This window comes from Balearica regulorum, chromosome 3, assembly GCF_011004875.1.
Source record: "Balearica regulorum gibbericeps isolate bBalReg1 chromosome 3, bBalReg1.pri, whole genome shotgun sequence".
Taxonomy (NCBI): Eukaryota; Metazoa; Chordata; class Aves; order Gruiformes; family Gruidae; genus Balearica; species Balearica regulorum.
Genome location: NC_046186.1, coordinates 113,839,495 through 113,857,756, shown reverse-complemented (window position 1 = coordinate 113,857,756; position 18,262 = coordinate 113,839,495). Strand labels below are relative to the sequence as shown.

General features: G+C 51.0%; 1 protein-coding gene across 11 annotated transcripts in view; it reads left to right on the top strand.

The window, feature by feature from the left end:
• Nucleotides 1-7,270, top strand: part of SLC8A1 (solute carrier family 8 member A1) — a 139,481-nt gene extending 132,211 nt beyond the window's left edge. For all 11 annotated transcript variants that reach the window (XM_075749617.1, XM_075749616.1, XM_075749610.1 and 8 more), the window contains 2 exons: nt 806-1,081; nt 4,714-7,270. In XM_075749617.1, the coding sequence (XP_075605732.1) occupies nt 806-1,081; nt 4,714-5,090 (653 nt within the window). In that variant the 3' untranslated portion in view covers nt 5,091-7,270. The remainder of the gene's footprint in view (nt 1-805; nt 1,082-4,713) is intronic.
• Nucleotides 7,271-18,262: the final 10,992 nt, after the last annotated feature.

Here is an 18,262-nt window from a genome sequence, read left to right as displayed (position 1 = left end):
CATGACAAATGATGCCCCGTAGCTGGCTCATGGCCTGGGGTACTTGACAGCTACCTGGAAGGGGTGCAAATGCGAAAGCATTTTCATGTGCAGAGGGTGCCCACTGACCTGGGTCAGACCAAACCGAAAGGAATGGGCAGCCAGAGCTCATAGGGTTGCACGGGACGGGGCAGAGAAATGCAACAGGGAAGGACAGTCAGCAGTGATGGACCAGGGAGGTTTTAGGGCAGGTATTCTTCATGGCTGGGGGCCAGTAGCAGAAAAGGTGAAGCACCAGAGCTATCAGCTCAATAGCCACCAAAACCAGCTGTCTTCCCAGAGAGCTGGCAGCAATTTCAGGCATTTGTGAAAAGCAGCTCAAAAAGGGCTTCCTTAGGGGTGTTTCCAGGAGGCATGTTTTGCTCTTGGTGGGTTTGCCCACCCTGGTCAGCTCCAGCCAGTGTGAAGCTGGCCATTTCCCACGTCTTCTAGAGAAAGGCTTCCCAAGCAGGGGCTGAGCCCCAGAAAGCATCTGGTGGTTAAACCCAGGCAGAGGTGCTGGTGCGAGGCTCTGCGTTTTTCTGAAGTGCAGGTTGGTTTTTGAGACCAATGCCTTTGGAGAATCTCTCTGTGCTGTGGGAAGGGACCAGGAAAGGCCATCAAGCCCCTCTAATGATTGCCTGGAAAATAAGGTATTTGGAAGTCAAGGCCTTCTAGGGCCCAAATCACGGGAGACAGCTTTTGCGAGTCTGCGGTATGTACAGGAGCTTTGCCCAACCTCCCCCAGGATGGGTGAGTCTAATCAGGCACTGGTGGTTTTCTCCAGGTGAAGATGACGATGATGATGAATGTGGGGAGGAGAAGCTGCCCTCCTGCTTCGACTATGTTATGCACTTTCTGACTGTCTTCTGGAAGGTCCTTTTTGCCTTCGTGCCCCCAACAGACTACTGGAATGGCTGGGCTTGCTTCGTAGTCTCCATCCTCATGATCGGCCTCCTGACAGCTTTCATTGGCGACCTGGCATCCCACTTTGGCTGCACCATCGGCTTGAAGGACTCAGTCACTGCGGTCGTGTTTGTTGCACTGGGGACATCAGTGCCAGGTAAGGACAAAAGCAGGGTTTGTTGCAAAGGTCCAGCTCTGCCCAGTCTGGGTTTGGGCTGGGAAAGCTGAGCACAGTGAGGTCCTCAGCTGTGCTCTGCAGGACCCCCAAGGACAGATTTGAAGTGTATGTGGAAGTTGTTTTTTAGTCTCAGATGGGCCAGGAGGATCGAACTAGGATGTGGATTCAGTCCCCTGGAAATTATTTCAAGAAGGTCTTCCCATTGCAAAGACTGTGAAGTATCTATTTCTGTGGACAGCCTCCATGGCATCCACTCCCAGAGTAGGAAACTGGTGTTTGATTAAAATGCTGCCTGTGTTGGCAGTCCTGCGTTTTCTTTCTGAGCATCTGCTCCTTTAATCTTGCCTCCCAGGTAAGTTATGCTCTAGTTCGTGCTCAGGGCACTCTGAACCTTTGTGTGAGACCAGATTCAGCTTTGATTCAGATGGATCGAGGTGAGGTTGGGGGGAGCTGGTCAATATGCGACTTGTGAAGCCCCAAGAAGGCCCCAGACCCACAAATATTTGGAGACATATCTCTAATCAAGTGGTCACCCAGCCTCAGAAGACAGCAGAGACTGCGGATTGACCAGGGAGGGAAAAAAAACCACGAGTTTCCATACCTTCATGCCACAATATCCTCCTAGCCTCCTTTTCTGCTGGCTCAGCAAAGGTTCTCTCTTAGGAATGAACCAGTGCACTGGAGAGGATGGTCCCAGTGACACGATTGCTCTGGGAAGTCCCATATCAGCTTGTGTGAGAGGGCCTGTGCCTTTCACTCACCGTCTTCCATGGGCTCTAACCCAACCCAACCACCCCCCCACGTCGGTCACACCTTCCCTTGCCACCCCCAGACTTCCAGTGATCAGCACTTGGGTGCTCGAAGATTTTGAAATTGTCCTAATGCTATCAAACCCCAAAAAAGAAGAAGCAGAACCAAAAGGAAGAACATATTTGGACAAGGAACAGAAAAAGGAGCATTTTTATACTTCTGGCACTTCTAGGCGTGAGGCTTGTAGGGCTGTCTCACACCTTTGACAGCAAAAAATCTTCCCTCCTGCTTTTGTCAACAAAAGGTGGCATTTAAGAAGTTCTGTTTAGGTTACCTTTGGCTACCCTTGTTTGAACTAGCAGATGCTCCCAGACTGTGTCGTGTTAGCTGGGTGCTGGTTGGGCTCCTCCACCCTGGGGAGGTGCAGGGTGCTTTTCAGGAGGCAGACAGGCATCAGACAAACGTGCAGTGAAATAAAGACTGACAGGGACTTTCCCTGCATTGAAAGCATCGCTCAAGCTTGCAGAAGTGTGTGTGGTTGTTTCCACACTGGCTGGCACTGGCAGTGTGCCCCAGATGTGCCCTGTCCCACACCCCTGCACCGTGACTGCAAACAAGGGGAAATGCATTTTCTTTCCCTAAGCAGTCAGATACATTTCCATGGCAGCTTTTTAAAAAAAAATAAAGCAGCCTTTTGATTTCTTTGCTGCAAATAGTCCCTCTTGCTGTGCTTATAAGTGCCCAGCCCCTCCTGTTAAATGAAACTGGGTCTCCGTGCCAGGCTGCACTTTGCTGTCTCACTGTGGAGCCCCGCTGGGAAGGAGCATAAAGGAAACTGTAGAATTAAAACCCATGAAATCTGACCTCACCATTTTCTTTTTTCTGATCCACACTGCTGGCCGTACCCAAGGTGATCTGGGAGTGCAGATGTGTTAAGGATTCATCTTCTCATCGATAGCTGAGAGTTCTTACCTGGACAAAACCAAGATGCTAATCCCCTGTGGTGGGTTGACCCTGGCTGAGGGCCAGGTGCCCACCAGAGCCGCTCTATCACTCCCCTCTTTCATTAGACAGGGGAGAAAAAGTACAATGAAAAAAAAAAAAAAACCAAAACTTACGGGTTGAGATAAGGACAGGGAGAGATCATTCTCTAATTATCATCACGAGCAAAACAGACCGAACTTAGAGAGGGAATTCATCTTATTTATTACTAAGCAAAACAGAGTAGAGGAATGAGAAATAAAACCAAATCTTAAAAACACCTCCCCCCACCCCTCCCATCTTCCCGGGCCCAACTTCACTCCCGGCTTCAGCCTCCGCCCCCCTCAGCGGCACAGGGGGATGGGGAATGGGGGTTACGGTCAGTTCATCACGCGGTGTTTCTGCCGCTTCTTCATCCTCAGGGGGAGGACTCCTCTCATCGTTCCCCTGCTCCAGCGTGGGGTCCCTCTCATGGGAGACAGTCCTTCACAAACTTCTCCAACGTGAGTCTCCTCCACAGGGTGCAGACCTTCAGGAGCAAACTGCTCCAGCGTGGGTCCCCCACGGGGTCACAAGTCCTGCCAGCAAACCTGCTCTGGCGTGGGCTCCTCTCTCCACAGACCCACAGGTCCTGCCAGGAGCTTGCTCCAGCGCGGGCTTCCCACGGGGTCACAGCCTCCTGTGGGTGTCTCCACCTGCTCCGGCGTGGGGTCCTCCACGGGCTGCAGGTGGAATCGCTACACCCCCTCATCCTCCCTCCATGGGCTGCAGGGGGACAGCCTGCTTCACCATGGTCTTCACCACGGGCTGCAGGGGAATCTTGCTCCGGCGCCTGGAGCACCTCCTCCCCCTCCTTCTGCACTGACCTTGGTGTCTGCAGAGTTTCTTACATCTTCTCACTCCTCTCTCTGGCTGCAAAAGCGCTCTCTAACTGTTTTTCTCTTTCTTAAATATGTTATCACAGAGGCGCTGATTGGCTTGGCCTTGGCCAGCGGCGGGTCCGTCTTGGAGCCGGCTGGCATTGGCTCTATCAGACACAGGGGAAGCTTCTAGCAGCTTCTCACAGAAGCCACCCCTGTAGCCCCCCCGCTACCAAAACCTTGCCACGCAAAACCAACACATCCCCCTCCTGCTCACCCCCCCCTGCAGGTCCAGAGTGTGTTTGGACGTAAAATCAGCACTTTCCTATGGTGCAGAGCCGTGTCGTGCTGGTCTACTTGACACATGATCTGCCATGTAAAACGCCAGCTGAGTTTTATCACAGCTTTTTTGCCATCAGTATAAAAGCTGATGTAGCACCTGGGCAAGCGTACACCCACCTGCATGGTTTTTCTCCCTCAGGGTGAAACCCTGTTTAAACCACTTGTTTACCAAAGTGTCAGGGTCTGCACAAGACACTGGACCTCAGTGAGGCAAAAGGTTTTGGAGAGACATCATTAAAGCAAGCAAAGAAACACAAATACAAACCTTCAGGGGACCTGAAGCATGATGGCTCCCACAACGTTTTTCCCACTCTTTCAGTTCCTTTGCAAGCCAACACATTAGTGGATGTTGGACAAGGGGCCAACACAGTGTAGTACTGGGAAGTGTTGTCTCTTGCTTGAAGCACTGTGGGGCATCTGGGACCATGCTGGGGGAAGCGTCATATTTCTGAACATTGAGATTTGCCTCCTAGGCATTTCTGGACCCTGATAGTCACTCTGGCTCTGGCCAGATGTGCCCTTCCTCAGGAGTGCCCATAGACAGGGCTGTACCCTGTCCCCTTACTGACTATTTTCATTCCCCAAGTGATGCTGTTGACATTTGTTCCCAAGCTGCCTGCTGCTGTCCCTCCTTAGCTGACTGCTTCCTGAGGGTTCCTTTCTACCTTCTCTTTGCAGACACGTTTGCCAGCAAAGTAGCAGCGACGCAGGACCAGTACGCGGATGCCTCCATCGGGAATGTCACCGGGAGCAATGCCGTGAATGTTTTCCTGGGCATTGGTGTGGCCTGGTCCATCGCGGCCATCTACCACGCGGCGCACGGACAAGCCTTCCAAGTCTCGCCCGGCACCCTGGCCTTCTCCGTCACCCTCTTCACCATTTTCGCTTTTATCAGTGTGGGCGTGCTGCTCTACCGGCGGAGACCCGAGATTGGAGGTGAGCTGGGCGGGCCGCGGACTTCCAAGCTGCTCACATCCTCACTCTTTATCCTCCTCTGGCTCTTGTACATATTCTTCTCATCTCTGGAAGCCTACTGCCACATAAAGGGCTTCTAAAGGGACAATCAGAGATAGTAAATATATATATATCTATATGTATCTATATAGAGTGATATATAGGTATAGATATAGATATAACGCTGTGTATAACGAACAGAGAAAGAAAAGAGATTTGCCATGTTCACACACCTGCTGACGGAAAGCGGCTTTGGAGCACCCTTTGAACTAGGCAGGACCCCAAAGCCAGCAGGACCCCTCCCTGGGCAGTGGCCCCAGCCAGGAGCCCGGTGGCAGGGCCCTCTCTGCAACTCTACTAACAAGAGCGGCTGATAGCTACCGAGCCCTTTCCCATCGCTCTCTCCCACCCACCAGCCCCCCCCGGGAGGATGGATGCGAAGGCAACCGCGGCACGCCAGTACGGGGAAGGCCAGAGTAGCTGGTGAGAAACAGAGCAGTGGGCGAGGGAAGGAGAGGAAAGCAAGGGTCCTGATCTCCGACCGCTGTCTGCCTGCCTTCGCCACTCAGGAACGTCCCCTCTGGCCCTGTTGGAGAGAAGCGAGAGACCGGACTGAAGACAAGGGGAAATGGGGAGCTTTCTAAGGATAGAACACAAACCGTTTTCGTCATTGATTTGGGGATGGGGGTTTGTTTTTTTTTTTGGTTTGGCGTGTGTACAACTAGCATTTCCCCCCCCCTCCCCACATGCCCCTCGCCTTTCCCCCTCCATGCTTCGGGGATGCACAGCCGCAACCTCGTGTCTGGTGTCCTAAGCCAAGGCTGTGCGGAGCAGCGAGGGCTTTTCCTCCCGCCTCATCTGCCTCCTCGGGCATGCTGTCGTGGTACTTGTAACATTTGCATGAATGAAACGAACCCTATCTGTATATAGCGTCCTATAGCGATAGTCCTTCCAGCCATGTGGATTGAGCATTGCAGATACAAATGTTTTCTTTTCACCAGGTTTTATTTATTTTAGTTAGTTTAATTTTGCCATAGGTTTTTGTTTGTTTGTTTGTTTCCTCTTAGTGGGGGTAAAAGGAGGGAAAGCTGTCCCCGTTTATTGCTCCATGCGTGGGTCCACGAGAAGCAATAACAACCACGCAGATGTAGGTTTTCGGGGAGGAAAACCCACACCTAGAGACTGCAGTCTCCGTCCCCCCCGCGAGGCCGGGGCCCCCCCCACAGCGGCCAGTCCAGGACATGCCAAAGCCAGTGTGAAGGCCTCCATCATCTGCAGGAGGTTTTACACAAGGTCCCAGGGAGCCCGTTGGGGGGCGAGCAGCGTCCAAGCCCAAGGAGGACAAGCACGGCTGGCTCCCAGCACCTCGCCTGCCTCTGCCTTTATGGCCTGTGGCTGCCTCAGAACCCCTTGGCCCTCTGCTGTTCCCTGTGTCCCCAGAGGTCTAGCGGCAGCTCCTGTTTCTGAGCGCTAAGCCATCAGGATTGGTTCCCAAATCTGGTCCTTTCCCGCAGCCATTTGGAGGCAGAATAATTCAGTGTAAGGGCTGAAGGGCAGTAACGAGATCTCCCATGCTGCTGAGCTTCCCCCAAGGAAAAAGGCCACCTTTTGCACTGTACCAATCTGAAATCGATGGGAAGGCTCAGACAGTGAGGTGTAACTCAGCATCACCCCCCCCCCAACTCCAGCAGTGCAGGCTGGGGTAGCGAGCCAAGCCTGGGGAGGTGTGGATGCAGAGCTCCCCTGGGTACAGCGCAGGGGTGACCTGGTGTTGAGAGATGTCTCCTGACCCTTCGCCAGGCTTCCTGGTGTCCCAGCGAGGCAAACACCCTGCCTGCATGTCCACCAGTGAGCTCTTCCCACCCAGCTGAAAACCACGTCTGACGTTCGTACCATAACCAATTGGCCAGGGGTATTTGTACTCATTTTGAACAATATGTGGAAATTGTAATTAACCTGTTGTAAGATTTTGCTCTAGGAGTATGAAGTTGGGGGTGGTTTTTTTTTTTCTTCTCAAGCCTTTTCTTCACTTTTGATGGGTTTTGGGGTTTTTCTTTTTGTTTCTCGTTGTTTTGGGGGAAGAGTCAAACACAGGCGCAGGTTGTTCAGGTTTATGATTACCTTTATGTACAATGATTTCATTTTCATCTGTTTGGCTTCATTGATTTTTCTTTGTGTGTATTGCCCACCACTATAGGCAGTGAGTCCACTAATTGTGATGATCCGTATCAATGGTACACAATGCACAGACAAATAAAGTTTGTAATGATTCCTGATGGATCCAGAAGTCCTCCTGCATATTCTCTATGGAAAACCCTTCCCTCCCCTCCCGTTGTCTCCCCTTACGTTGTACCCATCTCTTCTTTACTCGTTGGTTTGCCTTCGCTGTGTTTCTGCCACTGATGGGGGGGGCAACTGTGCCTCCACGTGCCCGCTCTTGCCCCATCTCACGGCTTGCCTCCTGCTCCATTCTCCATTGTGCCTCGGGCTCGGTGTGCTGTGCTACAGCCAGGGCTTGCAGCCCGCCCAGCTCTCACAGGGACGCAGGAAACCACCCAGGGACAAAGCTATAGCGCAGCCCTTCTGGGGCCAGGAGCTGCTCCTGTGCTGGGTCCCCCGTCAGTGCTGGCTTGCCCTAGACTCGGGGAGAGCCATGCATATGCCCCCAAGGTATTTAGCAGCTCTTTCTGCTTGTGTCCTCTAGTCATATAGAACTGCTTGTTCTCTTGTTCCAGCCTCACAGTGACTTGCACTGAGTTAAGCTACTAGCTAATGATAAGTGGGAATGCAAGAGATGCATTACCAGGGCAGGGTCCAGGGTGTGAAAGCAGATCTGAGACACCCCACAAGGTCACCGAGCAAACTGGGAGCTCAGGTTGCTCTAGGGAGCTGCCTGCCCATGCCCCAGTCCCGGTGCCATGGGCCGTTTCTGACCCACGTGGCTTGGCAGAGTTCAGCTAGCACTGAGGAGGAGAAAAGTCTCTACATGCCCAGGGATGTTGCTTCTCTCTGTGTTTCATCCAGCATCTGTTGAGCTGTCCCCAAATAAACCCTCCCCACAATGCTTCCAAGGTCCTGCTCTGACAGCTGAACTCAAACACCAGCTCCGGAGACAGGTCCCAGGCAAGCGCTGCCTTCGTCTGGCAGGGCTCTCCCTGTTCCTCCTGGGGAGGCACACGTGCCTGGGGCACACACTCCTGAGGTCCTGCCCGTGCTCCTGCCTATGCTCCTGCCCACATTCCTGCCCTTCTGCTGCTCAGGATCAGGATGGGGCCCCACAGCTGGTCGGACTGGCACCAACAGCAGTGTCTGGCTTTCAAGCTCCAGGCTAGAAATGTGCCACCAAGCAAAAAGAGAGAGGGTAGGAAGTGGTTAATTGTGTTGCAGCATGACCATGTCTGTAAGAGGCCCAGAGGCGGTAAAATTCCCATCTGTTGATGTGAGGGGATGTGTGGCAGAGCAGGTAACTAACACATCTGCATCCTGCAGCCAGAGGATTTAACGTGATCTCAGGGCTGCTCTCATGCAAACCTGGCCCTTTCCCACGTTCTATGCTGCTTTTTGCCAGTTGTGCCGCCGGCCTCACTCTCCCTGAGGGTGCTCAGCACCCTCCAGGATAAGTGCAGATCAAGCTTCAAAGCTTGTCAAGCCCCAGGCGAACACAGCCAGTCACGTGTGTGTGCTTTTCCCAGGCAGTGAATTAGGAAAGGGAAGCAGCTCTCCTGACCCAGTAATTACATCTACCAAAAGGTGATGTTGGTATTTTACTCTCATCATTTGCTTCTTCGGAATGAATTGCAGTTGCTGAAGTCATTAACAAGTCGAACGGGACTTGTGTAGCAGCTTGGTTTAACACGCAGTAAATAACTGTTCCGCTCACAGAGCTTTCCAAAGGGAATGATGGAGCATTGCTTGCTTAGGACAAGGCCTAAATCACACAGCAGACACCAGCCTTGCTTATGCAATTATTCTCTGCCAGCCATGTGCTTTTTGGCATCTTTAACAAGCTTATGCAAAGCACGATGTGTATTTGTCCAGTTGCTCACGGATGAGCCACAGATGAGCAGCGAGCCTTTTACCTGGCTGCCACCTTGCTGTGCCAAGGAGGGAAAAGATCACGCCACTGAGCCCCAGCCACCTGCCTGTGTTTGCGAGGGTGTAATGCTTGCTCTTCTGCACCAACTTCATCCTTAAGGCAAAAGCAAACTACCTTCCTCTGCGAGACACCCATGTAGCCAGTGGTACGCTACCAGAGGGAGCACAGCCCTGGCAGGGAGACACAGCCCAACTCCCTGGGTCCCCTGTCTAGTACCAGTGCTCTTCCACCTCCTCCTCGTCCCTGCCAGCCTCCTTCACAAGGGAAGGGCATCGAGCCTCTGACAGAGCCCCGGGCTCAGGGAGGTTGCCAGAAACAGCACTTCAAACCCTCAGTCTCCATCCATCCACCTGCCCCAGCAGTTCTCACATCCTCTCATCACTCCACTAGCCAAAGGCAAACCTTTCCATGGAAAAGGATGCAACACAGTGCAAAGGACGTTCAGAGACGGACGTCCAAATAACTCAAAAGGCAACTGCAAAGTGCTTGAGGACAAAGGGAAGCACACCGAGCAGTGACAGCCCTGAGTATCTTAGCAAAACCATATTCCCAGCTCTTCAGGGGTCAACAGAAAAGGAGGCAAATCCCAGCCACAACCTGGACACACAGAAAAGAGCAAGGGAGTCTGCAGGTCCCTGGCACCAGTGGGAGCCACAAACCTGCAGCATCTCACGATCAAGCCTACCCAAACTGCTTCCGCTTGTCTGCACCTGTACCAGGGCAGCGTAGGAACCACTCACTCCAGAGATGCGAATCCCTCATCTCCAAACAATGTGCCTGCCCATGTGTCACCCATTCTTGGGCAGCTCATGGTGGCTCTGGGGTGAGGGGAGATTGCAAGAGTTATTTGTCCATCTTTCTCCCCACTTTCACCATTTTCTTAAAGAACAAAAGTGAAAAGGGAGGCTTTGAGCCCTTTCTGGTCACGAGTCTGGATGCAGGCTATAAACTCACCGTGCTATTTCTGCTACGGGAGGGGAGGGGAGAACCAGAGCCTGTGTGTTATTGTTACAGCTATTTTTAAATGCTTGGGTAAGAATCAAGTGCAACAGTATTGGGGGCCATATACATACCTAAGGAGGAGGCTCAGCTGCATTCCTGGAGCAGCAGAGCTGGGCATAGCCAGAAGGTGACGGAGAGAGAGAAAAGAGAGAAAACTTGATGCCAGAGGATGTTATCCCAGGAGAAACTCCTGCATTATTTTTCTGTAGGCTTTGGCACCCAGTCCTATCTGGGGAAGCACATTTGCAGAGCACTGGGAACCTCTCTGGCCTCTCTGAGCGTGCGATGACTGACCACACACACACACATACGCATGCACAGCACAGCTGCAGAAAAGCTTGTTTATCTTGTCAAAAATTGGCTTGCACAGGAAAGCATCCAGAGGCATTTGTATTCTTGCAAAAAGGACCAAGGGACAATAAATACAGTGAGATTCCTCACCTTTTAAGGACTTGAGCCTTCCTCCTTTTGGAACTGGAGGTGCCAAGAGCCTCTCACCAGAGAGCAGTAACCCTCACCCAGAGGGAAGGGATGCTGCGAAGAAGAGGGGCCTGTCTGGCCAAGCAGGAGCTGTTATCAGCAAAGATAGCCAGAAGATTGCTGTTACTAGCAGGATTTGCTCTCTACGGCATGTCCCTGAGAGCATCCACAGGGTCTCTGCAGGGTCTTGCTGTCTCTCTGGAGGATCTCGAGAACAGCCAGCCCTGCCCCTGAGCACCCAGTGCCCCCAGAGTGGCGAGACCCCCCCCTCTCCTGTGGGCCCTGCCACCCCCCCTTGGCTCCTTCTCACCCTCCCAAGGTAAAGGCCAGCTTGGGGATCCCCTCTCTAGAAGTGTGAAAGAGGGCACTGGGGTGCACGCAGTTCCCAAAGCAGGGAGCCAGGTGCTGCTGGTGGGATGCCCAGCATCAGAGGCCATGGGGAAGGAAGAAATGCCGTGGGGTTCCACTCAGACCTGGAAAACCTGTTTTAGGCACTACCACAGCGTGCCCCCCTGCCCCAGCCGCCGTGCCTATGGACTTGCATCTTGATTTCTGCATAGCTATAGCACAGCCTCCAGCTTTTTTGGCTGTCTGTGGGCACCAACCCCAGGCAGTATTTTTATCTATATTTGATTCAAAATAGCCCTTGATCTGTTGTACTGCACTATGACAGCTCTCCACCCCTCCCAGCACACAGATCCCACCCCCAACACCATGCAGTTCTAAGTAGTGGTGGGAAGCAATGCACCAGGAGCATATGCTAACTGACGTTGGGGTCCTCCAGCATCCCCCTTGAGCGATATCAAGGCCCCAAAATGGCCGTCTGCACATGGTGATAATCCAGGGGGTTTCCCGTGTGGGACAAGTCTCCTCTCTCACTGGACGAAATAGCAATGCTTGTTAGCTCAGGCTTGCTGTCTGTATCTCAGGGCAAAGATTAACCACTCCAAAAGATGCCTTGGACTTGAACCCCTGCAAGCAAAGGACCCTGCAAGTTTCCACACAGCAGAGGCAAACGTCAGCATGCTGAGCCCTTCCTGCTCATCATCCAGGCACCATTACAGCCACTTCCCGCAGGCACTGCTTTTGTTGTGCTGCTGTCCTTCACTTGTGAGGTTTTGAAAGATTAAACATTTCTGCTGAATTTCCACCGTTATCAAGTCCCACAGATGCTCCAACTCCACCCCCAACCCTGCCTCTACGCTTCCAGAGCAAATCAATTGTTTTAACTGGGGGTTCAAGGTCCACCTGAACTCCTTTCTTACAAAATGGAGCCTGTTCTTGGTGCTCTAAATACTCTAAAACTTATCTATCTGCCTACAAAACTTTTCTGCCCCCATTTAAAATAGGTAGGGTTTAGTTAAAGCAAGTTGCAATGGCTTGGGATGCTTTTCCACACCTAGAGCTCCTAAACCCTTGCAGGACATGGAGGACTGCCACCAGGCTCTCTCCCTGCATCTCCTGACCTCTCCGTTGAGTTGGGATTTATTTCTTCTTCTTTATTTCTAACTCAGAGGAGTCCCTTACCGACAATGGCAGGGCAAGACCTGTGTCGAGGACAGCCTTACTCTTCTTGATGAAAATTGCCATGGCAGTCCATGGCACTGTCATCACCAGGGCTGCGTGCCCCTCTGCCCCAGCCCACAGCCCCGGCAGGCTCCTTGCTTACAGAAACGTGAGTTTCTGGCAGATGAGCTTCTTTACAGAGATACTTAGAAATATGGAGAGTTGCTGAGTGACTGTAAAATTGCTGCACTAGCACAGGATAGATTGGATCCTGGTGCTGCGAATGTGTCCCAGGTTGCTATCAGGCTTATTTGTGAGTGTTAATGAAAGCTTTTGCAAACTAGTGGCTTTGTGGCTCGTGTGGATGTAGGCAGATGCACAACTGGATTTCTCCTTGCTCGGTGTAATGCTGAGATGGTTCCCTTACCCCGTCCTTTCAGCTACGGTCCTGTGCATTGCCCTGGTCTTGCCTTGCAGTAAGAGCTGTGATTAGATACTCCTCAGCTGAACTCCCCCTGTACAGGTGAAAATGAACCGATGCCTCTTGTGTCTTCATTTGTTTGCCCCATGTTGCTTCCTTCATCTTCCGAGCTCTTGAGAAAACACACTCACGCAGTGAGCCATGCAGGAGACCTCCTTGTCTTGCTCTTAATCAGGAAGTGTACACTACTTCTAGCAGCGCTAGAGAGCAAAAGATTGCAGTAGTACCTTTTACACTGTAGTCGCTATGCTAGCAAGAAAGACAACATTATTTATTTTTTCCCTGATGACAACTCAACTTCTGACAACACTTGTCCAGCTTCTTTTTTCCATAATGCATTAAGCATTAGGAGGCAAAGCTCTGCAAATAACCCAGCTTTCCAGACTGCCTGTTGAGGGCATGGTTCAGCAATCCAGCAAAACAGTTTTATTTGCGGGCGGAGGGGAGAAGTTAGTGAATTCTCCTAAGCTTCCTAGCTCCTGCTGGAAGAAACGCATACATGCTGGTGAAAGCCACAAAATGCCGAGTTTGGTACAACACAGCCCTCTGTATGCTCGGTCTCTGTGCCAGAGAGACATGGCATGAGGTTGTAAAATCAAAACCATGACTTCCTGAAGACCACTCAGCAGTGATGGGCATCTTTAGACCTACCACTGTCCCTAGGAAAGCTAAAGACCTACTAAAGACCCTCTCCAGGTCTCTAGTACACCTGGTGTTCACCAGGTGCAAACGTCACCATTAATCAAGCAAGAAGGATGCGGAGGACACCACGCGCTACCCACACACACACTTCAACAAACAAGCCCACAGGCTATTCCCAGAAAGAAGCAGTCAGACTGCCAGGGAGCAAAGCTGTCACCAGGAAAACTCACACCTCCCAAAGGCAGCAGGTTCCCCATGGGACTCTCTCAGTGCTGCTCTCCCCATCGCTGCCACAGCGGGCAGACCCGCTCATAGCTCAGCATCCTGCAGGCAGAGCCAAAGGAAAGGCCTGGGTAGCCCATGCTTGTTCTTGTGAGCGCTTGGCCAGAGAGGCCTGCAGGGAGTGGCCATAATATTATGAAGAGGGAAATGGGATAGGAATTAGTCAAAAAAATGACAGTAGCAGTAATTTAGAACCATTACTAATTTTCCCCTGTAATTAAGTGGTCTGGTTATCTCAATGCCTGAGTGACCACTCCAGTTCTCAAAAGCCATTTCCGCATACTTGAAACACGGGGAAACCAACTGCTCCTCTTTCTAGAGTAGAAAACAGGCTGTTGCTATGCGCTTGGAGAGAAACGCGTCTCTCTTGGCAGAGATGTAATTCAAATCAGCAGCTTCTTCCACTGTCCCACTCAGGAGTGGAGGGACACCCAGGCAAGGAGCCGGCAGCTGCCTGCGCAGCCTGCCCCGGGGATGGTGGATGCTCCCCATGGGTGAGGCAGCCCAGGGCCCCCTGTAATGGCAGGACACAGGAGAGAAAGAGCTCAAAATGGCTCACTGGTCTTAAAAAGTGAGGGGAATGGCTACTGGCTAGATGCATCCCATGAGGCACAGCAGATAACAGGTGTGCAGTGCTGGGGCACAGGTAACCCACGTCACCAGCACCCCGTGCCAGGGCGGTGGCTGGGGACAGCACTGCCAAGGCAAGGTTGTCCTCTGGTATTTTTGATGTGCTGGAGAACCTCAGTGATGTGTTCCAAAAATTGCGGCTCGTGCTTTCCTGCTCTCCTCTGACAGCTGCCACTATCCCCCTGCTCGGCAGCGTGAGGGGAGCTTCCCATCACCCCAGGAGTAGCACAGGAGAGGCAGGCAGGGATGACGCTGCAACCACCCTTCCTGATGCACCCAAACCACCGGTCAGCCCAGCCACCTGCCACCGTCACCCCCCACGTCTTGTATCACCTGTTATCCTACATGTCTTCCCCCTCACAGCCGCAGGGCACTCTAGGGCAGACAGACATCTTGTGCTAACCCTGACCAAGAGAGAGAGAGAGAGATATCTCCGACAGCCTAACACGCCACCCGGACTCCCCGCCGGGGATGGGGCAGGCGAGACCCCAGCTGGGCAGAGCCAAATTTTTCCAAAGCAGGGCTGAAAGAATAGTTTGTGTAAGAACTGGCTTGCCTGGAGACAGAAACCAGAGTATGGGTCATAAATTCAACCCCACCTTCCCTCTGCCACCTGCACCACCCCTGGCACCATGAGCCAGCACTGCCCCGGCAATGCGAAGCCCCAGCACTGGTGGATCAAAGCTGAGGGTCGCCCCTGGGCTCAGCAGCTGAAGCCTCCCCATCTCTCTGTCTCTCTCGTGGTTCCTCATAAGTTCAATGGCACAATGCAGCTACACTATTTGAAAAGCCATAATATTTGTTGGTACGACTCTTTTATTACCGTCAATTTATATATATTTGTTGATAAAAGAGGTCATCTTGGGAGACACTTGTAGTCTACTGGGAAATAATTATCCGATGCTGTAAATTCTGTACATGCTGTATAAACAAAGTGAAATATTTAAATCTAAATGTTCAGTGGACTCGGTGGCAAGTGCTGGGAGGGGAGGTCGGGACCAGGTGAGTCCCCTCCTTGGACCACCACGACTCAAGCTCGGGGTCCCTGGCACAGTCACCATCCTGGGGTCCTGGCCAAAGCCCGGGGCAGGATCTGGCCACAGTGCAAGGGCGAAGCCTGTGGCTCCCTGAGTGCTTTTCCCCATGCAAAGGTGAAAGGAGGCGACTTTGCGGGTGAAAGCGGCCGCACTTGATCTCCCTCCTGTGGGTAAAGCACAGGGCTGGGTACAGCTTTGTCAGAAACTCTCAGTGCAGGGAACCCGGCGTCACCCACCCGCTTCCCTCCTCTCCTGCCCAGGGTGGAAACCCTTTGGCCGCCACCCAGCATGACATCTCTAAGCCTTACGGTCAGAGAGAGACGATTCCCTGTGGGGGGATGTCCGGCAGCGGCAGAGACCGGCTCTGAGCATCCGGCTCCTCCAACCTGTTTCTGTGCTAATCCCGTGCAACGGCGCCAGCCACCCTCCCCAGAGCGCTTTACAACAGCGATGAGCTGTGATCTTCTAACCTGACACACGCTGTTAGAAAACCTGTTTCATATTTTCTGTGGTATCGATCTACAACTTTTGAAATCATTGGAGACAGTTGTGGTAGCCTAAAAATTGTGCTGAGCTCATATATTTTTATATTTGTGGTGTTTTCCTATTAATAGAGAGTAGTGAACCAGTGACCCTATAGCTGAAAGTGAACTATTCAAAATAAATATACAACTGCAGAAAATATTTGTAAAAATAATTTATTTGAAATATTCTGCCAAAGATAGCTCTCTAATGATCTGTAAAATGTTGTTTCTCTCTTTTTGCTCTGAATGTCATTGTGAAAGCACCTTTCTCCCCACTATCTTTTGAAGATTTGCTTTTTTTTGTATTTTTAAGGGCAAAGAAATAGGCCAATGATTTTTTAACCAGAGCAGTAAATAGAGTAGTAGGGAGGCATGAGACAACTTTATAATGGTGATAAATGGGATCCAGTAACAATCACTCTGAAAATCCGGTTTCTCCTGCAGTTCCTCTTGCAGACAGATGGCTTTTGAAGCCCAGGACAGCTCTCTAGCAAGAAGGTCTCAGCTGCGGCTGCTGTTGCTGCTGTGTAGGTCGCCTGAAAGAGAGAAATCTCTCGACCACCCATTTGCAGGCTTGGGGCATTTGGACGCCCTCATGGGTAACTTCTGCCTCTTCGTTATTTCCGAGCACGATACCTTCATTAGTCCTTAATAGGCCCTGTGGCATGTGGGTAACCCACGCTCAGGGCTTTGCGGGGCTTCAGCCCGGCGAGGTCTGGCCGCCTCCAAAGCCGTTCCTGCAATGCACCCAGTGCTCACAGCCGCCTGACCCGGCAGCAGCAGAACTCCCGCTGATGCCTGGATCTGTCCCCTTCCCCACATGGGGACAAGGGCAGGGGATGCTCAGTAAGAGCATCAGTCTCTGCAGATACATGGTTAAATGGGGGGTTGTACAGCCCTTTAACATGGAGAAGCTGCCCAGATTAGTCTGTTCAGAAATTACAAATATTGGTTGTTTTTTTTTAATAGGGAAAAATCTTATTTCCCTTCTTCATTTCTTCCTCTTGAAAGAACTTCTTAATGCTAGGAAAGGCCCTCATTATCTTCTGTGATCCCCAAGTCGGTTGCAGTGGAAATAAATACCTCCTCATCCATGTTCGTTAGGCTCCATCTATCAGAGAGATTTTTGGCTCAGGTTTGGGTTTTTTTTTTTCCACTTCTGAGCAGATTCAGTTTCTTAAATTTCTTGGTTGTAAAGATCCAGAGGAATTAATTAGTAATAAAGAAACAAGGGCCCCGTTCCAGTGAACGGGCTTCCACGTGCAATTCAACTTTTGACTCACCAAAGGTCAGGCACGTGTGTAAGTGGTTTATTGGGCGGGTGCCCAGGAACGGAGACGTGAAATGCAGTTGCCAAGCCATGGGGTGCGTACAGGTGTGACGGAAACACCACCATCAATCAGGTACAGGTGTCACGCGACCACGCAGTAAAGCGCACGCACAGCACAGTCTGTGGCCATGGGAACCACGTGCCGGTGAATTTTTGTTCTTCTGTGCAATGAGCTCTCTGAACTGGGGTTATGCAGCTGCTGCATCACAGGGAAATGTGAACGAGCCGGGGAAGACAATTGTGAGAAGAATTGGTTTTCTGATCACTGTGCATTTTGTTAATTAGTGAATTCAAATAGTTTTATTTTTACCAAAAACAGATAATCTTTATTCCAGTAAAGACAACTGTTGACTTGAGAGATATATATATATTATTTGAATGGTTTATATCCTGTTGCTCTAACTACATAAAATGGAAACATGTTGCAAGTTGTGTCATTCCAATGTACAAAATAAATGACTTTTCCCTGCATGCTGCCTGAGTATGTTGTGATTTGAATTAAGAGTTATATTTGAATTGCCTTATTCAAGAGGTTGTATGTTACCTAACTGGGGAATGACCTGGCACTGTACATCACATTACATGTGTACTTGATGCTGTGTTATGTCAAATTCAGATGAGTTGTCTATCATCTATGTATTTTGTGGGAGACCTTTTATCTTGTTAAACTGTGATATGTAAACCTCTCATTGCCTGAAATAGTCAGAGTTGTATAAATCAGTGTCGTCAGCTGTTTTCCTTATTTTATCACATTTCCTAACACAAAATATAGATGTTTGTAAATTCTTCATTCATTTTGTCTATTTTTATGTACGAGGCTTTTTTAATCTGGCAAAGGAGTAAGATAAGGCAGCTTCCCCTGAATTTTTCAATCAAGGCTCAGTTACATTTCTGTCCCTCAGCAAGATGCAACAACCAATTTTCAGCAGCTACAATTGGAATTAGGGACGTATGTTTATTGCTATTATCTTTTCTGGCTCAGATGGGCCATTGTCACTGCAGAACATAATGATTAATGACAAGCCACACATCGTGCTTCTGTAGTGATAGTCCTCTGTGGACCAGGCGCTTTATAGCACCTTCTTCAGGTCCCACACCTCCTCTGTGCTGCGGGTTGAGTGGGAAGGGAGAGGGTAGATGTCTCTGCCACAGCCAGACAGTCAAGAGGAGAGAGGGGAGAGATGCTGCTTAGTAATCCTGGCTCCAAGGCGCTTTTTATCCTTACACAAGGCACCCCAAGACCGTGCCATCTGCCCTCCTGCA